Here is a 26,178-nt window from a genome sequence, read left to right as displayed (position 1 = left end):
TGCACTTCCACTCTTCCTCCACATCCAAAATCACACAAGTACAGAAATGTAGTGTTTACTGTCATTATGAAGAAAAAAATTAAAGCTATTAAAAATGTAACAAAGAAAAAACCAAACTGATTCATGCTGACTTCTTGCTTTAAGAGGACTCTAAACTGCCACTTTGAATCTCATTTATCTTTTATGAAATACACAATACATTTGTCCTTATATATTCCGTTTAGTTTTTCAGCATATTTTGAAATATGACATTTATTTTCATCTTATCTACCTTCCTTTCAAACCTCACTCTCTGGGTGATCACTGAGGAGATTCACCTGACTTCTGCAGAGAGACATAATCTATAGCATGTGCATCATATATATATATATATATATATACACATCATATCCTTTCAAAATGTCCTTTCAAGAGTGGCTTCTTAATAAGGAAGACATCCTTAACTGTAAACCTTGTGACCGAAATGATGTATCTGAAGTGACCTTCTCAAAATAAAGATGCACGATGCTTGGTATTTTCATGACTCAAATATTGTCAAGACATCCCCCAAAAAAACGAAAAGCAAAAAATCTTCTGCAGCACCAAAGGGCCATGAGGCTGTTGTGTTCATCCACACTTCTCTTTTCTTCCACTCTTTCCTCAGCAAATTCAAAAACCTTGAAGCCAGCACAGCTGTGGCCAGGGTAATGCATGCAACAATCACGTACAAGGTCTCCTGTTCCATTTTCTGCTTTCCTTTTCTTACATCTAATTGTTTTAGCTATCCCAAAGCATGAATAAAATGGTTAAAATTTTAGTTTTAAGTTTTTGACCATTTTCAGCACGTTTGATATTTATTATTTGCCATCTGAAATAATCAAACCTGCAAAATCTCAAGTTGCATCTCTCAACATCATTAGACTGGCTTAAAAGTATGATTAAAATGGAACCAAGTGTACATTAATTACTTATGTTCTGTTTCCAAAGCCTTTAAAGTTCAGATACTCAGCCTTGTCTCAGTAAGGTGCTGACACCCCACACTTATAAAAGAGGAAAGGAGAGATGGGAATCATGACACTCCTCTCCCCAACTGTTCGAAATATTTGAAAGAACACACACACACACAAATATAAAAATATCTGTAGAATGCACAGAAAAACAAACAAGCAAACAAAAAAAACCCCACAAAAGAACCAAGTGAGAAAAATGCTCAGTTATTCTGTATTAATTAGTCAGTAGAAATAAAGAAGGATGGAACTAGAGATCAGTCATGTTAACTAACACCTGTCCCACCACATCTGGACAGGTTTCACTTGGCCCTGAGCCTGCAGCAGTTAAGCAGCTGTTTTGAGGAACCAAAAAACTTCAGTGGAAAGAAGGAAGAACTTCAGGGACTGTACTCTAACCTTCAGAATCACTCATTCATCAGCTCTGCTTTGCAGTAGAACTCCTACATGAGTGAGGCCAAGGCTCCTAAAGGAGCACATCACCTTTCAAGACCTTTTCCTAATGATAAACATCACAAGCTCTCAGATACAGCAGTGTTATGTGCACCCTGAACAATTAATTGGTTCATTACAGACCTGGCAAATAAGACACAAAAACCTATCCTACATTATAACATGTTTATGCTCACCTCAAATATTTTCATCTAAAATGTAGGACCTTCACACGGGAAATAAAAAATTATTTAAAAAACAAGATTTTCCACTGAACAATCAATGCCCACTTGTCTCCTGTTTTCTGCACAAATCACATTTACTGTGACCTTACTTTGCATCATATCCTTGCCTGGTCAGAGTTATTCCTACAAGGAATGTACAAGGCAAGACATTTGAGAAGGACAGCAACTGCAAAGGGCTGGAAAAGGCAAAACAATGCCTCTTCTTCTACCGTGGACTGTTTCAATTACAGATTTCTACTCTGTTACTCTGTCTATCCCTTTTCATGTTCAATCTAGAACTGCAGCAGAAAAGAAATGTGGGATGAAGAGTTGACCTGAGAATTCCTTTTTCCTTATCCCACTCATTATCTACAGCAATCTAAAAGATTTACAGTCTTGTTTCTAAGTCTACTTTTTAACACTGCATGCAGCATAAGCAATTTTAAAGGAGAGGAGAGTAGCAGGAGAAACAGAGATCTCATCCTGGGCCTTCCCAGATCCATAGAGCAATTTGTGCTGAAGAACAGGCTGTTACTCTCCCTGAACTATCACATGCAATAAAAGATGGCATCAACAATTTACAAGCAGTTTTCCCCCCTGCTAAACTACAGTACATGAGTGATCCTGATTCCGTTCTAGCCCTGAAAAGGAAATGCAGTCCAGTGGTAACAGACAGATCTGATAAGTACATCATGCCACCAGCGTTTAAAAAGCAACAACACTGGAGTCAGCCGAGCAGGAGGTGCAGATTGTGCCTCTTGTTCTGCCAAAAGTCACCTCTGAGGTCGCAGTTTTAAAATTAAAGACTGGTAATGGCCTTACAAAAGTGTTCAGACATGCACATACCTAGGAGCAGTGTTGTAGCTAGTGACTCCTGAGATTTCTCAAAGCAAGTGATCTCAAGTGTTTTATTTGTTACTGTCACAGAAAAAAAACAGCTCTTCCACGTGAGGAAGCAGCTCTTGGCTCTGAGCAGGGCCACAAGCAGTGCAGCAGGGGCAGACCCCCATCCTCACTGCCTCTCCCAAAGGAAGGCTCTCCCACCTCTCCAAGCTCTGCTACAGCCATGTGTCAGAACGGGCCACTGGCAAATTTGTTTCTTCACTGCTAAAACCAGTGTCTCCTTCCTGCATGGTTCTTCATGTTCCCAAAAATTTGTGAGTCCCTGCACCAAATCCAAAGTGCATTAAATGAGAGCTTCCTTTTCCCTTCTCTAAGCTACTGCCTGGGCTTTCCAGAAGAGGGAGGCTAATTCAGCTGAACAGCAGAACATAAATCAGGCCAGCTGCAAGATCTGACTGAGGTCTATACTCTCCCACTGGTCTGAAACGACATCATCCATCATCCAAAATGCCCTCGTGTCATCTCACAGAAGTTCTGGCTCCAAACTGGAAAGATTTAGTCCAAAAAAACGGGGGGAAAAAAAATTACAGTGAGATATCAGGAGGAGGTGTACGTGCACTTAGAGGATGGAACAAACTCCTGCCCCATAAAACTATGCAGAGCTTTTTCTGACCATTCTCACTAACTCCTCAAAGGAAAATACCAGCCATCTGAATTCCTGTGGGGAAAAAAGGACTATATACGGATGGCAAGAGGGCATCTATACACACACAGAACAAGGCAAACAGGAAAGAACCAAGTTAACAGGGCTGTACTAACAAAGAATTTTAAAGCTCCTTTGAAACTTAGTTCTTTCTTTGTGTTCTGTCCATCCAGCCAGGAAACTATACTGTGATGTTCAGAGAGACTCAGGAAGTCAGGTATCTGATGCCTACTCCATTTAATTTACAGGTTTTGTCCACCTTTTTCCCACTGGGGCATATAGTACCCTGTGAAACAAGTATTACATCCAGTCTACAATCTTAGTGGGAATCCGAGGTTAATTACTTTTTTTTCCCTGCAATATTTGGCACAGGAGGGAGCCAGCTGTACACTGACAGGCACCTTGCACAGGCTGCTGCTTTCAGAGATTTCAAAACCCAACGATGTCTGCCTTCCTGGGCAAACTACTTCACATCATCCTGCCTCTTCCCCCTTACACCTTGTGCTGAACATTTAGACTACAAATCCTTCCAGGCAAGGATCCTCACTCTGTGCCTGCTAAAGCCTGAGGTGTCACTCTGAGCACATCAGGAGCAAGCTGATGCTCATCTTCACCTCATTAACATGCGCAATGATTTTAGGCATTAGCACCAAACACAGATTGTTACTCCAGGAGAAAAATCCCAAGGATGACCAGAAGGCACATAACAGGGAAAATATAATTCTGTGTCTTTTGCCTCTAAACCACAATACTTCAATACACTCCTGCCACATTAATCCATGTCAGCCCTTTTCTCAGCCCACAGATTGCCAGGATACCAAGAATTATCTAACAGGGAGCAATTCCACGAGACAGAGTTCACTCCAGGCTCAAGCACCTATAGCTGGGTAAGCTAAACTCCAGTTTGATTCCCCCACCGTGGTGTAGAAGCCATCTCTTAAACACAGGAATACGTCAGCCTTTCTAGAATGACACTTGGGACCCAGAAGTTGAGGACTCATAGCTTACAATTCATTTGAGCCAGCTTCAAATGTCTAAAAATAATGTGTCCAAGTCTCTTTTTATGGCAGATAAAGACAGGCACCTCCAAAAGAGAAGATAAATGACTATGCTGCCTTTCCCACTGCTATTTCCTCTCCCACTCCATCATCTACAAGGCAGTCTAGACAAGTAACTCAAGCACAACTAACTTTGTGACAGCTGAAGACATGTGAAAGACCAATTCACTCAAAGTGCAAATTGCCAGGCACAGGGTATCTGTGAAGAATTTCTGCACAGGGATGGTAATCCTCACTTTTATTTGTGGTTATCCCATTCTAAGCACCACCCTAATTATTTCTGTATTTTACAGTTGTCTCTGGGGTGATTTTAATTAAGGCTTCTACAAATGCTGAATATCTTATCTTAAAACTCAGCGTTTGCTATCTGGCAATTAAAATATTTAATTAAGAACTAAACGTTGTCCTGAAAATATAAAATAGTAAAGGAATTCTCTGGGGCTAAGTCTACCTAAACTGCGGCGTGTTATAAAAATTAGTGAATAATTCATGGACAACCTACATTTTGCAAGTCAGGGAAAAGAAAGTTAACATCCCTACTAGTAAAACCGAATGCATTTATCTTGCAGTAAGTCTAGTTGCATGGGCAGCATCTCTTAATATATCTAGATAGATAAATGTTCATGATTGCACCTTTGAAAAGAAAATTTAGGAAGCGCACATCCAAACCGGGTAAAGATGCATTTCCAGAACTAAGGCTTTTCCGCACAGGTGTCCCAGATTTCTGCGGGGAATTTGGTTTTATCTCAGCACAGATTTAAAAAATATGTAAGGATAAAGCGGATGCATTAACAATAGGTTCTCCAAACCTTAGATGAGCCAATAACTGGGCAATTTCGCGGCAGCTACGCTTGTACTCAGGGGAGAAAAAAAAAGGGGGTGGGAGGGGGGGGAAAGGGAAGGGATGGAATCTCCTCTGCCCGGGCACACACCTGTCCCCGACTGAGGCTGAAGCAGCCAAGGGGAGGCTGAAGAGGGCTGGGGAGGGAGCCCAGGGCAGGCAGGGGCCGGGCGATGCCCTCAGGGCACTTTGTGCGGCGCGGCCGCTCTCGCTCCCTGCCGGGGCCGGCCGGGACGGGGCCGGCCGCGCCCCCGGGCCCCAAACTCGCCGGGAGCCGCATCCCTGCTCCGGGGAAGTTGCCGGGCGGCCCCCTCCGAACATCCCCCCGGGCCCCACTTACATGGTGCTGGCAAAAGGAGGGGGCGGGTAGTATCCGTAGGGCTCCCGGAGGGTTTTGACAGCTCTTTGCGGCGGCGGAGGGGGCTCCGGCCCCCCATTGACGCCTCTCCAGCCGCGGCGCCGGCGCTGCTGCTCCTCTTCCTCTGCCCCCTCCTCCTCCTCCTCCTGCTGCGGGGGGAAGGTCACTCTCCCCTGCTCCTTGTTCTTCCTGCTCTTGCTCGACATGATCAGGGTCCCCTCAGGCGGCGGCGGCTGCCGCTGCTCCCGGCTCCCGGCCGGCCTCGTCCGGCAGCGTGTGCGGCGGGGAAGGAGGCAGCAGGAGGAGGAGGGAGGCACGAGCCCTGCCCGGCGGGGGACAGAGCACCTGGAGAGGACGAAACCCCTCACCACAAAACCACGAACACCCCGCCGCCCGTCGGGAAGGCGGCGCGATGCGCAGCCCGGCAGCGGGAGCCGGGAAGTGCCGAGGAGGCGAGCAAGAGACACGGCTCCTGGCGGCGGCTCTGCCCCCCGCCTCCTCCTCCTCCTCCTCCTCCTCCTCTTCTGCCTGTCATCATCCCTCGCTAGGACGGCATCGTCACGGAGGCAGCGGGGCCACGGAGAGCGCACCCGCCTCCCGCAGCGGGCGCTCCGGAGAGGAGGGGACGCTCCCGTCCCACCTCCGCCCCCTCACGGCCCGGGAGAGGGGGGGGCGTGAGGGGGAGGCAGCGCTACAAATGTCCCTCAGCCGCCCGCCGCTGCCGCCGGCATGAGGTAAATCCTGTTCCCGCCAAGCCGGGCGTGAGGGGAGCCCTCAGGAGGTGCCCGCAAAGCCGGTGCCGAGTCCTGAGGGAGCCCGGGCTCCTCGGCCCCGGTGACAACGTGAGGCGGCGGTCTGCCAGCAGCGAGGTGATTCTCGCCGAAACGGCCCCAAAGCGGCCAACAGCCCGGCCAAATCTGCACAAAGCTCGGCAGGTACTTAGGGAAATATCCAGCCCCACACTGGAAACAGTTGAAGTTGAAATTTTCAGGTAAAAAAGAGGCGCTTTTGACTGACTTACCGAGCGAGCCGAGGTTCCCCAAAGTGTTCCAGATGTCTCTGCCGTAGGCTTGACTACTTTAGTTCTGTGTGGTGCCAAGCTGAAAAACAGTGGGAGAATGCTGAGACGCCCATGGCATGTAATCAGAATTAATTATGCTCTATAGAGCCCAGTCACAGAGATTCCTGCTGTACGGAAACTTATTACCTCTTCCATTATTATGAGGTGGGGTTTTTTTTTTTTGTGCATTATTTCACAGGGAAAATGATTTTATAATAGGAGAGCAACCCCTTTAAAATCAAGGTAGAGCCTGTGTGCTTTTGTATGCAGAACATACAGAACAGCAGAGTTCTGAATCTATAGTACATATGAGTATGTACTGTATAGAGTACATGTGTTAGTTTATATATAATAACGCCATTACTTTGTCTACATGCTGCTGAGATGCCATTTTTCTCTTGCTTTAAAATTTTTTTGGAGCAGTATCAGTATAAATTTCCATGAAGCTGCATTCCGAATCTGCCTTCAGGTGCTGCTGAAATTGAAATTTATCTAAGCTTTCCAATTACTTAAAAGTAATTAATTTTCATCTTAGTGGTGATATGTGGATTGAAAGTCCACTTTCTTTTAAGTAATTACTTAAAAGAAAGTGGACTTTCAATCCACATATCACCACTAAGATGAAATTCTGATTCGTGAGCATCATCAAGTACTCTTGGTGTAAAATACTTATTAGCTCACACTGTTTTCAGTACCATCCCTGGTTTTGCCTTTGTTGTTTTCCGTATGTACAAAGTTTGTCCTCGTAAAGCACAGGAAAAGCCAGCCAAGAGTTTCACAGAGATAATTTACTCAGCTACAGCTTTGAAGGAAGAATTGGGCTTTGTTTTTGTCAGTTTAATTAACTTGCATCATGAAATGTTTAGGGAAGTGTTTTTTTATGTCTTTCATCACATGCAAAAGCCCTTTGAGCTTCAGTAGAATTATGTGCACAATAGAGCAAATTTTGTTCTCTAAGAAACTAATATACTGTGTAGCTACTGTAACTCTGAAATGCTTGGGGTTATTAATTTAAGACAGTCTAGGTGTCTAACCTAATTATACATCTGTATCAGTGTTATACATTTTAGAGCACAGCCATGCAGCAATCTGTCTACATCAAACCTTGTATTCTTGCAGGGATCCTTTCACTCAGAAAACAGTACTGCCCATATTGTGTTCCCTTTATTAAAAAAAAATAATAAATTCCTCTGTTATTACAGGGGGATACAGGAATGGGCTTTCAATTGCCTTGAGTATTTCCCTTGAGAATAAAACATAAGAGTACAGCTGAGAGTCAACGAGAAATGCTCTTGCCTCACAAATGTATGCTCAGAACAAGGCTTTCACATATCAAGGTTTGTTTGGGGTTTGGTTTTGGTTTTTTTTTTCAGAAATAGATAGAAAATAGTTTTAATATTGGCTCTTAGTTTTAAGGAAGTCTTATTCTTGCTTTCTCCATTGCAGTTCCCATCTCTAATTTGAATTGTGTTCCGTGGGCTGTTTCATAGTTTGCGTGTTGTGTAATAGAGATTGGTTTGCTGTTCCTATAATGAAAGGTAATGTCCACTATTTTGTTATCCAGGTCACTGACAGTACCGTGGAATTCATCCTTGGAAGGATGACTTGGAACATGGACAAGGGTAATGTAAAAAGAATTTACCAAATCCTTTTTTCTCTCTCCACATACTGTTACAGAGCCACCAAGCTGAAATACATGGATCCTAATATGTGTTTAGATTAAGTGTAATATTCCCCCCTTTGTTTCTTTCCATGAGATCCAACCTAAAACTAGCCAGCATGGCAATGAAAGAATCCATTGTGAATCTCAAATGTACTTTGTATGGTTATAGTGTTAGAAATAAGGCATATTTCTAATTGGAATGTGTAGGGTAATTATCTTGGTCACCATGAAATGATTTATAGAAAATTTACCACAGTTTGAAGTGTCAGGCTGCTACCATTGGAACAGGGATGTGAGAATCCTCATGTGATTAAACTGCAGTTGTCACTGCCTTACCTGACAGTAAGAATTTAATAATCATTGCTGTGCCCTGGTGGTATGGTTGGGGCTCTGAAGTGCCAGATTCAGACAAATAAAATGCATGAAGTTGCACTTTTGAAACAGCAGAACAAGTGAGAAATCTAAGAGTACTGAAATTATACCTATAAAATGTTGGTCAGGGCTGAATGTCCCAGAAAAGTGATTTCTGTTCATGGCTCATATATATGAGTTCATGTAAGCGTTTGTTGAAAACATTTATAATTTAATCAATGCCAATGCTCTAAATACTTATTCTTCAAAATATTTCATGTTATTGCAGTTTCAAATTGATGTCAACGTAGCCAAATTGAAGAAAATTAGGGAGAAAATATGAATAAATTTGAAATAGCAGTCAAAGCAAGGCAGGCAAACTTGTGCTGGCTGTAGATTCAGCTGGGTAAAGACTTCAGAGTCAAAGACTGCCAATCCAGTACATTTTGTGAATGCTGACTTGAATTTAGAGGGTTTGGAAGTGATGTCATTTTAATCTAGAAAAATGCTTCCTGGAAGTTGCCTAGACAGGAGTGAAATGATGAAAGGAATACTACTCTGAGGACAGAGTAAGAGCAGAAAAGCCCCAAAGAGTTACAGCTAACAGGGAAATAAAACAGGTGTGGTATTTTATTAGTAAAGGTGCTAGATTATTCATCATTTTCTTTTAGAACATGGATTTAATACCATAACTATTTCATATTTGATTTGGAATTGCAGTCAAAATACAAATCTCTCATTCTTTTTGCCGGATTGACTTGATCAAGACAGGCTGGAATTGGAGTGGGACAGGGTTTTGTTTATATGGATCGATCAGTCTCTGGCAGAATTTTTGTGTCCTCCTCAAAATTATGAGATATATACATTCAGATTTCAAAATTTCCCTTGGCAGTGTTCTTCAACTGGATCAAGAAATAGTTTTTCTAAATTGAAACAAAGTGTCTCCTAAGAACCCACAGCAACACATTTCCTTGAAATATTGTCAGAAACCTGAGTTCTGTATTACTCTCTCCGATTCTTTTTCAGCTTCTTTAAGCTGAATGAATGAAGTAAAAACAGATAGCACAGCTAGCATTTATTATAATAAAATATCAGGAAATATATTCAGGTTCTTAGACTACACTACCATAGCAATAAGACCTTGCAGGTCTATGAGGTGCCCAAGTGAGTAGATGTACACTTAAATAAGATTGGGAAAAGTAATGGGGAAAAGATCTTTTAGGGAATTATGACCTGGGGTTATCCCTTACCAGAACTTCTCTGACAGGTACATTAACATTGTTAATTTGAAAATAAATCTAACCTGTTTGTTGAAAATTGTACTGTAGACACTAAGACCTCGTTGTTGAAACCAAGTGGTTTAGATTTAAGAACAAGCAACATGCAAGAAACCTCTAGTAACAATTTCCCTTGTGGAACAACTTTGTATATCACATGCCTAATTATTATTTTCCTGCTTTATTAAAAAAATAAAAATAAAAGGAAGAGTACTTTCCCTCAAGAGACAAAACTGGTTTTTATTTGCTTGAAGTGACAGGTGAAGAGAAGCAGAAAGATAGTCATGGTAATGCTAGAAATAGAATCCAGGTCGTGCAGTACATTGAACCCTTCTCTAACGTGTGTACTACTTTCACAAAAATTGGGAAGTTGGTGGGAATAGCAACAGTGTAATGAAAGCAAAATTGGCCTTCTTTGCCTCATACTGGGAATTTGCCTACTTGCCAAGAACCCAGTGTTTTCAAGGACATTTAGCTCCTACATCAAGGACTTCTATGAAAGTCTAAACAGGTTAAATCAGCATGAAGGATAAAGAAGGAGTGATGTGATGTCACTGATCTGTAAGCAGATCTCAGCCTCAGAACTAATATTATGGTTTAAGGCTTTTTACATGAGATGAAAAGACACATTCCTGAGACTTGAGCCTGTAATTTCAGGCACCCTGTGCAGCCATTCAGGCCCATGGGAAGTGAGTGGGTACAAAATGCTGTCAAATCACCTACTGCAAACCAGGCCCTCAGAGCTGTGTGTTGCAGTGGTATTATGTGGTCTACTCTGTAATATTAGAAGGCTACTGAAGTGCCAGTGGTACCATTAGATAGACACTGGCTACATTTTCCAAGAGAAAATGGACAAATACTCTTTCTTTTTTTGGCATTAAGTGGCAACTGTATGTACATTTATGTATTTGCACCTATTGGTTCCTTTTGCCTTAAGGCAAGCCAGGTATGTCTTTAGACAAATCCAATCCATTTTTGAACAAATCCACAGGATCCTGAGACTGTGCCAATTAAGTTTTATTCCTCTCTTTTCAGTCCTACTAGTAGAAATTAGAAGTTAGCAGAAGTGCCACTTGGAAAGGGACTGCAGAATCAGTTCCCTTGTCTCTGCATTGCCCTGGGGACTGTATGTAGCTTATAACCACTGTAAAGTTTACTTTCCTAAGATTTGCTTATCATTTATATATGAAGGCTGGATTTTATTTTCCTTAGATTGGTTTTCCTGTCCCTGTGTCAGCCAACACTCCTTCAAAATGTGAACATGAACCTTAGCCTGCAGCTGACTGCTGGGAACCACGTGATAAGTGAATTTATTGTCACCAGCCAACATCTTTAACAAATCCTTTTTCTTTTTGACAGTGATTTAGATAGGGGCAGGTGGGTGCAATGTGCCCTCCTGTCCCCTTGCTGGTTGATAGCAAAAGTTATTGCATGGATATTTCCAGTGTTTGAACTAATGAGGCTGAGGGTTGCAATGGATGTGTGGAGTGCAGAGTAGCTCTTATTTTAGCAAGTTATCAATGATTTCCATCCTGTGCAAGTAATTAAGTCTGAGTATTTTTGGACACTGTTTGATCTTTCTCTAATTGGGGGATTTGAGTCACTGTGGGGATCAAAACAGGGGAAGCAGGACATAAAAAAAATAATAGCAAGAGGCAAAAAGGTCAAGTGATGAATTAAAGCAGTTCATGGTGATTTTTAAACCCAGAAACAAGTAGCTTTTCCACACTGTTTTGTGTTGTAATATATTTTAATTTGTAGGTACATTCTCACATGTGACTCCTTAGCAGAAAGAACTTTAAACAGCAGCTCACAGGTATGAAAGACAAACCTGAATGACAAGCATGACTCCCCGAGGAGGAAAAAAAATCCTTCATCCAGGTATGCACCATTCTAAGCTCCCTTGTCCAGGGTGTCTGGCAGTTTTGACTGAAAGGTTGCCTCATTCTGCCATAGTTCAGATCCTACTTTCTTTAAATCTCATCCTTGGATAAATACCATCTGGTCCTAACTCCTTGCTGTACCTCAGAGCATTAAACTCCTCTGGCTGGAAGAGGAGTAAATACCACAGTGCCCAGTGTTGATTGAAAATGTAATCTCTCCTCCACGGGCTGCTGTGGAACAGGTGATAACACTCCACCAGAGGTGCTCCCTGTTTGAGTGACAGCAGCTCAGGGGTTGATCCCAAAACGCTGCTTTCCATCCTGCATCATAGGGATGGACAGCTACGAGAGGGAGGAGATCAAAGGAAGATGCTGCTAAGCAGGAGGAGGGAGCACATCCTCCTGTGCAGCTCCAGAGTCATTTGGGGACAAGAGAAAAAAAGCCTCATTATCTGGTACAGCAAAAATCATGTTTCCAGCTCTACCAAATAATTCCTACCCTTGAAATGCTGTTCAGTGCCGAGTGAAGGGCTGAGCACTCTGAGTGTCATCATTCCCAGGGGAGCAGGAGACAATACTGGCAATGGGTTGGGTTAGTCTTAAGCCTCCTGGTAATAAATGTCTCCTAAAAAGGCCACATGTCACTTCTCTGAACTAAGACAAACTAAGATCCAGAGACATTCATTAGGAATTAATCAGAATTGATATCAGAAGCATGGTGAAGCCTGAAGTCGGATTAAAGCAGCCACAGGTGCCAACACTCTGCTTTTCCATAGAACAGAACATGTTTAACTCATGGCAAGTTCAGGTGTTCTACGAGGTTGGGGATCCCATAGTCTGTGTTATGAAATGAAAACAAAAATCCTATACATACTTCTGTTGCAGTTTTCCTGCCTTGTATGTAAGAAAAGCTAATTTTCATAAAAAGGAGTGAGGAAATACCAACATTTCTAGCAATTGAGAGGTGCTTAATAACAAAAAGAAGAAAAAAACAAGCAAACAGGATATTTGGGAAAAGACTATTCCTGTTACGCTTGCTGGTAACAATCTTGGAAGCAAGTGACAGAGAAGATGAGAAAGTGTGGGAAAAAGGAGATATGACATTATTATAAATTATTCCTTGCATGCGATTTAGAATATATTAAAGATACAAAATCTTCTGCCATGAAAATTAGAATAACTCTTCTGTTGTCAATAACAGGTAATGTCTCATTGAATTAATGCGTGTTTTGGGAAGGAAGAGGTTTGTAGAGGAAAAAATATGGGAAAAAACCCTCATCACTCCTGTCTTCCAATGATCCACTCTATGCATGTGTGACCAGGTGCTGATACAGAGGTACGGACATCACATTTCTCACTTCACTTTCCACATTAAGGAAAGCAAAAAAAACTTTAAGGATCTTGTCCATTTTATTGGTTTGCTTGTTTGTTTGTTTGTTTGTTTGTGAGTTCAGGTCAATTCTATCAATCCCGTTGTAACCACTTTCAGCAAAGTTTGAGATTCATATTTGGCTTTCAGTAGAAACAGTAACCCATGAAAAGCTGGGAGAAATTTTCCTAGGGTTTCAGAGCAGAGCCAAGTCCAGCTGGACTGGTACCTCAGACAAATTAAGGAGAAAAGGTAAAACTCAGGAGGCCCTCACATATTGCATTAATTTTTAAGACATCCATGTCCTGGTTTTCAGGAGGAGACTGCAACTACAGCTCCCATTAAAACTCATGAGATCTGAGGTGCTTATTCAGCAGAAGAGCTTCAGTAAAAGACCAAGCATTTTGTGGTAACATGACAGACAGACACAAGGAAGTGTCTTTCATGCAGAAAGCATTTATATGCTTATAATAGAGATATTTCCATCTCCCTCAGTATTCTTCATTACATTACCAGATCTGCTGTGTGGAAACTGCCTGCAACAATGAGGGCTTTGTCTAGGAATCCCACCCCCTCAGCTTCCAGGTTCAGCTAACAGGGATTTCTTACCAATAGAGAGCTCAAAGAAAATTCATCTGAATAACCAGAGGTAGAGAAAGCCCTGAGGAATTGAAATCCTAAGCATCAAAATTAGTCCGTAAGGGAGAAGCGATACAAATGGTTTCCTTATCAGATGGAACAGCTGTTGACAGAAATATGTGCCTGGCAAGCCAGAGATTTTGGAAAACTGGGAATCTGCACACTGTGGACTTTGATGTGGGAATAGAATTCATCTGACGAGATCCAAAGGTTATTCAAGGGCTTGTTAAAATCACATGAGTAAATATACATTAAATATACATCCTGTGTGTAAAGCCAGTATGTTGAAAGACTTACAGAAGCATTTTAAAAACTTGCATTGTGGCCAAAATTTGGTTCTCAAATTAAAAAAAATCCCTTTAACACATGTCATCAACAACAAAAAAAACAAAACTAACCAGCAATATTAGATCAAAAAAAGAAAACTTCAAGAGCTTCACACACTTAAACTTTCTAACATTTACATTTGCATTGTAAAAAGGGGAGTGTGAAAATTATTGTGAACATGAGCAAAGTTCTAAAAAAGGCCAAAAATGATACTCTGACTTGTCCCCAAACCAGTGAGATACATAGAAAATGATGGAGATATTTTGAGGAGGAGGCAAGAGCTTGTTTTGGCCATCTTCAGAGGTGACATCACCACAGAAAGGAGGTAGATATTGAGAGGGGAGGAAGCATGTGTGTATCAGCATTTTTACCCTTTTCTCCCTGTGACATTCCCACAATTAACACAACACAGCTCATTAGATCCTGAAAGGACTGCTAGGCGCTGTCCTGAGCAGTGTCTCCCTGCAGCCCTATTAGATTAGATAAGTTGAGCCAATTAAATAATCAGCATCCAGTTTTGTGGAAACCACAAATAAAATCCAGATACAAGGTACAAGGATGCCCTTCACTTGCAAGAGCTGGAAGATCCCTGTCACATACTGAGATGTTAAACCTGACTGTTCATCCCATGAAGAAAAAAAGCAGGAAATTTTGTGTTCCAAGGCACACAAACCTTGCTTGTTCCCATGTAAGTTCCCTGCTTATATTTCTTTACTTTTCCCATCCTTCCTCTTTTCCCTCTGCTGCCATCCCCACGCAATGCAGCAATAATTATCAGTAGTTCTTGCTGAGGCATCTGGACCCAGTTCAGCAGCAACAGAATATGATTCAAATGAAGGAAATTCAGTGGAACACTCCTGCAAGGCTCTGATCAGTGCATCCTGTTTGTAGCTGTTCAATAGAAATATCCTCTAATGTCTATCTAAAATCAGAAGTGATTTTTTAATACTGCCACAAAATTGTGGAGATTTGTGAATACTATTGATTTATTCAGCTGCTGAATCGAAATAGAAATGGGAGAGGTAATGAAAATGAATGTGAGCAGCATCGTGCACAAAAACAATTGACAGTTCAAGAGAAACAGACCCAACCAGAGCATAAACACAGCCTTAAATGTTATTAAAATATTAAACCGGTACATTGGGTCATTCGTGCCATTTGATTACTTTAACATTTGCAACCACATGGGACAAGGACTTGACATGAAGGATGGAGTGGCTTTTGCACAATGGACTGTTCAAATTGAAAAATTGGCCAAGTGCATGACGGACAATTTGCCTTCCTTTGAAGCATCTTGCATTTGCCAAGCAGAGGGGACAATATTGGACTTGATGGATCATGGGATTAATGGAGCATGGCAGATCCTATGTTTCTATTAAAACTGACTGGCAGAGGGCATTGTTCCAGACACAAATTTGGGATTAAAAGTAAATGTATATATTCTTCCAAGCCTTCCCTATATAAAAAAAAATTACAAGGTGCATGATTTCTGTTAAAACTCATTAATTTTATGTAGCTTGATTTTTTGGTGCATCACTCTGATTTACAGATTTATTTATGAGACACATGATTTAATATTATTATTAATTATATTACTATATTAGAATAATGTAAGGTGTTAAAATTTGTGTGGCTGAGAAGTGTGGTGGTCTTGTGACACAAATACTTCTAGGTAAAATGAAGGGAATAGTCTTGGGAAACCAGAGATACAATTCAGTGATTGCTGCCTTTATAACCTTTCAGACAGTGTAATGCAACAAACCTACCTAGCCCACAGCCATAAAACCTCTTATCAGAATTAAGCCAGAATTAAGAAATAAAAAAGACTCCATTTAAACCTTTTTACAGGCAAAGGCAAGGCTGGAATGGATAAGTATCTCAGAATGACATCATCTTCCACTCTGTCCTCTTTGTGGCCCTTAGAAAAAGGGCAAGGCAGGGCATCTGGTGCCTGGCTGCCCATTAGTGCTACAAAATGCTCTTCCTAAATCTAAAGGGACTTATCTTGAAAGTAATTAGGTGTTTTACCTGCTTCTGTCTTGACCTTTGTTGGAAAGCTACTCTAGAACCTTTCATCTTTGTGCAAATAAATCATTTTCCATTGCTGAACACTGTTTTTGTTGAACAATTTTGTTCGACAATGAACCACATTGTTGTTGTCTAGGGACTACATGCAGGAACACGATGGATTTGTGCATGTCATTTTTTCAAGCTAGAAAACGATTGCATTATAAAGGCAAAGAGCCTTTAAAATCCATCTCCCTCCAATTTACATCATAATTATTAAATTGGCTCAGAGCTCAGGTGAGCATGCTGCAGTGAGCCATAGCAGGAGCAGAGAAGACTATCACACTGTATAACTTCTAAATTAAGTAATGAATTAAGAGCCTTCCTACCTCCCTTATGTATCAGTGGGGAAAAGGAGCAGCTCTTCCAGTCACTCTAAATGCCTGCATTAGGGAATGTAACTAGGGATTTCCAGTTTAGCCACCGAAGTTTGGTCCCTGAGGTCAGGTGGTACATCATGGTCAGAAGGGGGAAGCTCTGAAAGGGATTGCTTTACCAGCTGTATCTAAGTTTATCTTGGCACACTAGAGGCATGGTAAGAACTTTTGAGATGACAGCTCTACCAGAATCCACTGCTGGAAGTGGAGGTTTAAATGCCAAAAGGGTTATTGCAAGATTTCTTCTGATTCCTATCAGACTTGGATCCTTCCTTGGAGAAGGATGCAGGGAAAACACAGGTAGAGAACACGAGGGAGAAGGTCAAAAGGTCCCAAGTACAAAAGCCACCTTGGATTTCTATTCAAAGCTTGTAGTGTTCAGCTTCTTCCTTCCTGGTAATCCCTACTCATTCAGGGAGCTTCACTTGTCAGAGTGATGTGAACATGACAAGTGGGCACTGCTTAGCAGGGCCCATGGGCACAGTGCAGAAAGGAGACCTGAGTACTCCTGAATTTCGTGCTTCTTAAAAGTGTTTTCATTTTAGACCTTTCAGCGTTGTGCAAGCACTCGCCTGGGAACGCTCGTGTTGCCATATGAACAGATGCTTAATGCTTACAGAGTGCTTCAGTTTTTTTTCCAAAGAGCTTAAAGGACATAAATAATTGCTATGGTGTACCCACTACTCAAAATGTTAAGTTCATTACAAGTTTAGGGCCAGATGATCTGCCTGCACCTTAGAAAAGGTTTGAAAGTGCTTTCAAAAGCAGTCGTAGCTGGCAGCTGTAAAGAGATGATGATTATTTCTTCCCTTTACAGCAGCCAGAGAAGACACTGAAAAGGCACAAGCTGTCACAAATAACAGCTTTCCTGTCACAGGACAGGCAGGATTTTGTGAGAGCTGGAAAATGATGAGCCAAGTAGTAGTTTTTCACACTGATGACAGCTTGGGCACAAGCTGAAGTCATCTCTGAGAACCCTGAAAGTGGAGGTAGCAAAGAAGATAGCAGGTAATAAGCCAAGACAGTTACATGAAGAGGTTTCTTCTCAAGTTTCCAGGGCTGATGATTCCTGCTGCTTTCTGAACGTTTCTTTAGAGCATGGAGGTAAACAGGTACGTCCCTTGATGCTGCAGATGTCTGCAAATGCCTCCTGGCTTCCAAAACACAGTAAAACCTAAGTTTTACTACATCTTTCAGCTTGAAGGGATTTATGAGAAGCTTGCCCTCATCTGTGCAGCTCTGTGCAGCCAGGGAATAAGAGGTCTCAAGGGCTTTCCTTTTTATTAGAACAAACCCATTAGTTTTATGAGCTTTTAAGTAAAGCATTGGCAAAAAGCAAAAAATAGTAGCTGATATAAAAGATGCATACCTCTTTATCTGTGCATGAGAAATTAAATAATTTTCATTAATTTTCAGGGATAAAAAAGGACTTTGACATACATCTAAAATCAGGCCAGGTTGGGGATAAGGCAAATAAAACATTCTGTGCGGGGCTGCTCTCAACCAACCAAAATGTTCATTTCTCATTCACTAAGTCACAGCTCAGGCAAATATATTTGGGTCATTGCCCAGCTCCTTTGCTCTGAATTTGGATTGGCCATCTTGCTGCTGTATTAGCAGTCCCTGTGCTCTATTCCAGAGAATGCTTCTGGGAATACATTTTTGTGTTGTGATTGCAGTAACAGTAAATACAACTGGTCTTTCAGATTATGAAATACTGAATGTGTACAGGTCACTCCACTTAGTCTGGCTGCCTTTTAAGTGCATTTCCTCTCCTGCCTTTTGAGACAGCAAGGTCAATAGGTTGGCCAAATGTGATGAGAGTTTCTTACTCAGGTTGTGGAAAATGTGTATTCATATACATCCATTACTAGTGTACAGAACAACATATAAATTATGCATCAACCTTTCTTACCTACAAAGCCAGTAAAGTAATAATATAATATGGCAGGGGTTGATTAGGGGATACCACATTTAAATGAAAATCTGCTTTGCTACAATAGAGGTCTGTGAAACAACAGATATGTAGGACCGTGTATAATCCCAGCCATAAATTCTGCTCTCTGAGATCAAGTGTAGGAACTCACACAGATATTTGTATAGCCTTTCTTTGGCATGCCCAGCAATACAGATTTCACAAATTCTTTAAACTATTTCCTTATTGCTAAGATGTGGATGGAAAAGTTAGAATTTTTAAAATCATTTTTCCCTTGCCATGAAAAAGTAGATTTAATTTACAAAATGAGAACTCTGTAATTTGTTCTCTTGGTGCACTCAGGGCCCCTGAAAATGCTAAATAACCTCTTGCTAACTTATTTCCCTACTCTTCCCCTTAATATTTTATTTTTTAATTTCATTGCACAATGCGTAGATCAAAAATGGATTTCTTGACTGAAACCATTCTGACCTAATTTGACCTATTCTGAATGCAGCTGTGACACCTTAATATCACAATCTTTTGAAATCATAGGCTTCAAGGACAGTTTCCCTACAAAGCCCTCACACTGGGAGTGCTTTATCCACTTATTTCCATAGGCTGGTATATAAATAATTATTTTCACACTGGATGGACTATTACATTTCTATTTTCCAGGTGGAGTGGTACAGCTTTGACATGTAGAAAAAGTTATTTTGCAGAGACTCGTGAAATAGTTTGGAAGAGACCTTAAAATCACTTCGTTCCAACCCTCTGCCATGGTCAGGAACAGCTTCCACTAGACCAGGTTGCTCCTAGCCCTATCCAACCTGGCCTTGAACCTTTCCAGGGATGAGAAATCCAATTATAAGGCTCCTTTTTTTCTCCTCAGTTACAGCTTGGCTGCAACTCGTCCATAAGTGAGGGAAGTATCAGGCTGCTTCAGTATCTTTAAACAGATGAAACAGAGAGGTTGTGCACACTCTTAAGAATAATAAAACAATTTTTGTAGCCATTAATAATAAGTAAATAATGTTGAATTGATAAAAATAGATCTAGCTCACTCAAGCATTATTTTTAAGGGATCATAGTTCTAGCAGCATGGTATTGGACTGCTTTGCTTTTGTATATGGATTTATCAACATTTCTGGAGGTAATATCACTGTTTTAGCAAGAAAAACACTGTATGTTTTCACTGGCAGGCATGCAACATTTTTTCACTAAAGCGAGGACCACATCACCAGGCATGGGGTTGAATGTACAAACTAAGTTAACAGGATAACTTCACCATCTTACAAAGCCTGCAAGTCTTCATCTCCTGACCAGCCAGCTGAGGGAGATGCAAAGTGCTTGGCCAGACTGAATGTGTGCACAGCCTTTATAGGAGCACATGAAAGAAATTTTTTTATGAAAACAGCATTTCTGCAGAGCCTGGTGTGGAAGAGGAGCCTGCCTGCTGCTCCTGCTCCACCTGCCCATGAAGGGGTGGACTGGGCCTATTTCCACAACTACCAGTCAGCATTTTCAGAATTAGGGTATCCTCTCCTCTTCTTCTCTGAGAAAAGGTGTTTGCTGGGGAATTACAGCTTTGCCTCATTCTTTCTCCCTGTTTTGCCACAAGTCTTGGTGATGGGCTGGAATAATGTCAGTTGTCCTGATAATAAGAAATGCTGATTTCCTCACTGCTGTGAAGTAAAACAATAAGTTGCTTTTTGATAATATTTGCCTCAAACCACACTTAGACAATGCTCTGAATTCCCCCTGAGAAGCTAAACTAATACTTTAAACTCAGCTCTGTGGGTTATTTATAGATCCTCTGCTGGCTGGTGATAATGATCCTCCTCAGGCTTAAGTCACAGGCAGAGTAATCCCCTGAATTGGAGACCTTTTATTAATTGTTCCTGTAATTTTGCTTTGTGGGAGGAGAGCTACGTCCTACCTGCGTGCTTAGATGCTATTAACAAAACACCTCAAAGAGCATATTGTACTGTTCCAAAGGAGCCTTACCTCAGAGAACAGGGACCTGCAGTACCTTGGCTCAGATTCCTAAGAAACTGCCCAAACTTTATCCTGAGGAGAAGAAAATTCTCAGGCTTTATCCTGAGAATTTGCTTACTCCAAACCACCATGGCTGAGGCATCCTTCACGTGCCCACAGCAGCAAGAGCCAAGAAAGAGCCAAGAGTAGTTGTCCCAAACCACACAGCCAAGCAGCTGTGTTGTCCAAGGTATTCAACACTGTAGAATGCTAAAATAATTATTTTCCTCCTTTTTTTTTTCCCTTTAATTTTTAATTAATTTGGAATGTAGCAAGCCCTAATCAGATAACAGAAATGATCACTCATTATTCAGAAAGAAACAGATGCAGAACAAATGCTCCCTCCTTTTTAATGTGCCTTTGGGAACAAAGAAGCAGGAAAATTGGAAAATTGAAATTGGAGCAGAGAGTCTTAGAGCCTCTGTAAGGGAGGAATAATGTTGCCTTGCTATACAGTTCCTCTGACCTCCTTCACTCAAGCCTCTTCTATGATGTCCTCACTAATGGTGCAGGTCCTGCAGAGGTATTTGGGAGCAGAAGGTGTTAATAAAACAATTCTCTGCTTTTATTCATTCCCTGAAGGCATGTGTAAGTTTAGGGGGGAGAAAGAATATTCTTTACACTGGTGCATGGAAAATGAATGTGTTCTTTGGGGTTTGTCATCATGTGTAGCAAGGCGTTATTTTCATGTAAATCTCACTCTGGCAGACAGGTACTTTCTGAAGTGATAAAATTCTTTTCATCACAATTTTATTTCCTTCACCAGGTTTTACCCAGTTTTCTGCATATGTATGTGATGAAAATGATACCACATTCCATGAAAATCTTGACAAAGATGGGAACACTTGAAAAATCATTGGCATTACTGATTTCCTACCAGCAATTCCACTGAAGGGTGCAATGGGAAAGCAAATGGCAGATTATTTCCCCTCACTTTTCATGCTTCCAAAAGAGTTACAGGTGAGAAGAATTATCATAATGGAGTCAGTAAAGATAAGCTTTACACTGCCCCACAAATTAAGAAGGGTCAAAACTTTGTTAGAGGGTCAGGTCCTACACTAAAGGAAAAATAATTATATAATCAGACAGTTCATTGGTGACACAATGGAGCATTACTTGCACCACCAACAGCTGCTAGAATGCAGCTCCATTCTGGAAAACGTTTTAAATTAATTTCTAATAGACCATGCCTGCTGTACAACAAGTTCTCATGAGATTCCTTCAGAGAAACATCTTACTGAGGGATCTGAGGAGAAATCTCTTTGGGAAAACTCTTTCAAGTTGCTTTTAAAATTAGAATGTTGTACTACCAGATAAAAAGACAAAGTTAAAAGTGCTGCAGATTTTCTGATAGAAAGTACCTCCTGAAATTTCTTTGTAGTCTCCAATAAAAGTTGAAAATGTACAAGTTTCAAATGTTGAAGAACTGGTCTCTGTTAATCTGCTTCAGTATTTCAAGCAATGGGAACCCAGGAAGAATAAATTGCCCAAATCAGGGTTTTGTGTACGATGTGGATTAACTCTCATAAAAAGAAATGCAAACATCGCAAAGTTAAGAATTACTCAGTGAAGAGGAGGAATATTCAGAATAATTAAACGAGGAATACTGATAATGTTTGACTAGGTGATCCTTCACAGGTATTTTGTATAAACTACACAGTATTACAGCACTGCACTGATATGTGCAGCAGTTTAACAGATGCTTATGCTTAGAAATTAATATTATAGAAGATAATAAAAAAATCATCTTTTTAACCAAATTTGTTGTATCCATATTAGCTTCATGAGGCTCCACTGGTAGTTATGGAAAGGACCCCCATAACCAACCACCCCATTTGATTTCAAAGAACTAAGCTAGTAGGAATACAGTGAACACAAAATATATTATTTAGCCACCGTTTGAAAAGCATCTGCAAAATAAGTAAATAAACAAAACCTCAGAGATTTTTTCAAAAACTCTTCAAATGAGCCTACAAAACAACACTTAGCACAGAACTTCATTAAGGAGAATTAATGACATAATCTCTCTGTGTGTTTACTTCTTCAGAACAATTACTTGAGGCAGGAAATCTTCAGATAAAAACCTTTAATGATGCTAAGTCTCCTATCTAACCTCCTTCCCGAAAACATTACAGTTAATGATGACAAATTCTTTCCTTTTGTATCATAATAAAATTCAGCCTTTATATGTGGTTCAATAAGAACAAAAGACAATTTGCCCTCCTTCTTTCTGATTATAGATTGACACTGGTAATGAACTTATGAGAAGTTTAAGAAGGTGGAAAAAACTGGTTTTCTTCTTTTGTCAATGTAGTTTTTATTTCTTCTGAACTTGCCAACAGATCAATTTTTTCAATTTAATGAAAGACCAGCAAATTCAGGAGTTCTGGGGTACAGTGAATGAGGAACTCTGCATTTGCTTTTCTCTTTCACAGGCTGCAACCTACGAGATGCAGTCAGAGCAGGTGAGAAGGATAAAAGTGTATCTACAAATGGAAGAAACACTACCTGGTGGTATGTACCATCCTGTGAGGGTCAGGAGCCATGAGAAGGATTTATGCACCAGGAAACTGGAAGGGAAAGCAAATACTGCCAGCCTGCAGTGTGGTATGGAGGTACTGTAGCGGGAAAGCTCATTTTCAGATAGTCCTATCTAAGGGCCACATGCTGCTTGGGAGCACAAAAGTGCCAGCAGACCTGCTTACTTACTGATACCACCAAATATATTGGGAGTTTATCACAAGTTTTCAGTTACTGTGCAAAAAATGAACTTGGACCAGTTCTGTTTGTATCTAATGAGAAAAGAGTCAGTTTTGCAGAAGAAATGACAGAGCTAGGGATTATGCATAGAGGACTGCAGGGTTGCTCTTCAGTTTAATTATAATTTTGCAATTTAGTCTAAAGTAAGTCCTGTCAGTGATGCTAGTGGCAATGAGTCCTCTAGTACTCAAAGGATTTGCAGAAACCTTTTGCCCTTTAAAGGACATGCAGGTAGAAAAGTCTCTGATGCACTTTGATAACATCATGTACTCCTGAGAAGGTGATACCTGGGTTTAAATCCCAACAGTAATTTTAGTGTTTCCTATACTAATGCTGTGTTCTGACAATCATTGCTGGGAAGGTGGTGGCAGATAGAGACACACAGAGCTTCTGGTTACTGCTGTGCCAGAGCTCACCCCAGCAGTTCAGCCTGGGGAATGAATTCCTGGAGTGCTCCTCATCAACACCCCTGCAGAAGCCAGTCCATCTCATCTGTGCTGCTGCTGTGGCTGCTTGAAGTAACTCGGCTGATTTAACGCTGGAGTGGCTGAGGAGAGCTCATGTAATCTGTTCCCTAGCTGAACTGTGGGGATGGAGCTGCTGCTGACAAATAGGAGAGACTTTCTGCATAGATCATCTGAAGGACACCTAATGCTGCCAGTGCTACCTTTGGCAGGCTGGAATCAATACCAGTTGCTTTAGAGGCTCCTTATCAGTCTGGGTAAAGCCAGAGACTCTACAGAAGCAGCATCTTAAAAGCATAAAAGCATAAAACTGATGTTTGAGGCAGTGTAGGTCCACCAATACTGGATTTTTTTATGAAAGCTCTTACTGAAACAGTAAATGAAATTGTCTGAGCAATTGTCCCTTAGTATTGCATATGGAAAAGAAAAAGAAACATGTTTAATTCAATACTGCAGGTCTTTGTCTTTTACGGGACCTGGGTAACAGTTAGGAATTGATAAAGTTCAATCAGGAACTTTAGGAAGTTCTTAGCTGAACAGAAGGTTCTGGTAGGCACTTTGTTACTGGAGCTGGGCCAGGGGAGCTGAGGAAGGACCCCCACAGTTCAGAGAATCGCTGATACTTTCTTGTAGGTCCAGCACAGAATGTAAAACAATACGTGATAATCTTTTGAAGTACGTGCTGGAGTTTCCACTTTTTGAATTTAAAATACACAGCCCTGAAGTTCAGGCAAGAAAAACAAAACAGCACACACAAGAGTGGATTCCTTTGCCTGAGTCTAAAATGTAAACAGAGCACACACCCTCAAACAAATACCCACCATAACCCCCAACCCCAAACAGCAGCCCTTCTGAGTATACTGAATTCTGCTGTTACCTACAGGTATTATCAGCTTTTATTATCCCCTTCCTTCACTAAAAGTAAAATTATGTTCAATTTCAGCTCTCAGATCACTGTTTTCTTCCAGGCTGAAAGAAAACACCTTTCCCAGAGAGGAGGACCCAAAGAGCTCATTGTTGCTGTAAACCACAAGAGCTCTGTTTTAAAGTGATTTTCCGTCTTCGTGGTTGCTGGAGCTGGGCTGAGGCAGAGGTGACCATCAGAGGTGAATGGGGAAGTAGGAAAGAAGCTTGATGCTCATTTTCTCAAGGTGATTAGGTCTCAGCCATGAGATCAAGAGCTGCACTGTGTGTGCTCACACCTCATCCCAGTTGTGTACCAGACACAGCCCTTCTGGGAGAGAAACTGGGGTATTTTCAGCCCAGCACTCCTGGTGATACTCTCAGCTGGAATTGGTAGACCAGAGCTGCAAGTTTTCAGCACATGCCCCTGCTAGGCAGAGCTGGCCATCACCTCTAAGTCCCTATCAGACCCACTCTGAGGCCTGTGTGTCCTGGGAGCTGGAAAACTTAATACCAAAAGGCCATGTCAAGGTCCAAGTCAGGGGTTGTTTGTTCAGAAGACAGATCTGGATGCTGGAAAGCATCCAGGTACAGTTTCCAAGCCCTTTCTGAGCTCCTTACCCTCATCATAACTCTTCTCCTCTACTCTCTTGCTTCTGCAGAAGTTGTATCCACCTTGGAGAGGGGAGCAGGAGCTGCCAAGTCACCCTGTCAGAAGCTCACTGCTCTGCTGGTATGCAATTTCTCCTTGTCCCTGCTCTCCCTGCCTCCTTCCAACTTATCAGCACCAACCTCCTCCATTCCCTCTGCGTCAGATACACCCAGGACTCTGGAGCTGGGGAGGGGCAGGTGGGAGATGCATCAGCAAGATGCATCAGCAAGAGGGAAACATGTAGGAAATTGAGCTCAAATAGTAAAAGAATAAATAAATATTCAGGAGGATTTTGTGTTTGCAGATAGTTACACTAAATCCATCACTTCTGTCATTATTGTCAGAGCCCTGTGACATAGCCTGTCCTCACTGGTTTTAGTGGGCTTCAGATTAGATCTGTAATCAATAAAAAGTACAAAAAGAGCTGATTAAGAAACAACTCCAGGAGTCTGGCTGGTCAAAAGCCATTTTGGTGCTTGAATGATGCCCCCTGCTCAGCAGTCAGCCGCATCAGTCTTGGGCCCTTTGCTTTCAGAAAATGTGTCTGTGGGTGACAGCGACAAAGAGAAATACACCTAGGGGACACCATTTGATCCAGAGCTGCTCCCTGCCAGGAAAGGCTGACTCTGGACTCAAAGATGCTTGTTTTTAGATTGAAATACTAAGCTGGCATCTACATTGCAATAGGCCAAAAGAGAGTAGGCTTGCTTTTTTGTGGGAGTGCTGGTGCTAAAGCCAGCAGTTTTCTTTTTTGCTAAGTCTGCAAAAGCAATGACTAATATGGTCAAAGTCAAAGAAATACTGTCAGTTTAGCAGAAGCTCTGTTTCTAAAGATTTTGAAGTCTCACTTTTAAAATCTGCAAGGAGAAGAGTTTCTTATATTGCACAGTTAATACTGAAAACACTTTCCGTAGTAAGTTTGATTTTTGGTTTCCTTCCCTGCCTCTTGCAAATGTAAATTGAATAAAAATGAAAGTGTAAACTCCATA

At 41.4% G+C, this 26,178-nt stretch overlaps 2 protein-coding genes across 2 annotated transcripts in view; one reads left to right on the top strand and one right to left on the bottom strand.

Annotated features, from left to right (window-relative positions):
- The window catches only part of TRPC3 (transient receptor potential cation channel subfamily C member 3), a 33,156-nt gene extending 26,849 nt beyond the window's left edge, over positions 1 to 6,307 (bottom strand). The window contains exon 1 of the mRNA XM_086890587.1: positions 5,428 to 6,307. Coding sequence (XP_086746713.1) covers positions 5,428 to 5,651 — 224 coding nt within the window. The 5' untranslated portion in view covers positions 5,652 to 6,307. The remainder of the gene's footprint in view (positions 1 to 5,427) is intronic.
- BLTP1 (bridge-like lipid transfer protein family member 1) overlaps positions 6,276 to 26,178 on the top strand; it is a 115,493-nt gene continuing 95,590 nt past the window's right edge. The window contains exons 1-6 of the mRNA XM_086890541.1: positions 6,276 to 6,380; positions 8,070 to 8,127; positions 11,558 to 11,677; positions 12,881 to 13,015; positions 21,177 to 21,370; positions 22,846 to 25,270. The gene's annotated coding sequence lies outside the window, so the exon portion shown is untranslated. The remainder of the gene's footprint in view (positions 6,381 to 8,069; positions 8,128 to 11,557; positions 11,678 to 12,880; positions 13,016 to 21,176; positions 21,371 to 22,845; positions 25,271 to 26,178) is intronic.

This window comes from Cyanistes caeruleus, chromosome 5 (genome assembly GCF_971803275.1).
Source record: "Cyanistes caeruleus chromosome 5, bCyaCae1.hap1.1, whole genome shotgun sequence".
NCBI classification, from domain to species: Eukaryota; Metazoa; Chordata; class Aves; order Passeriformes; family Paridae; genus Cyanistes; species Cyanistes caeruleus.
Note: the sequence above shows the minus strand (reverse complement) of the source record. Positions and strands in the feature narration are given on the sequence as shown.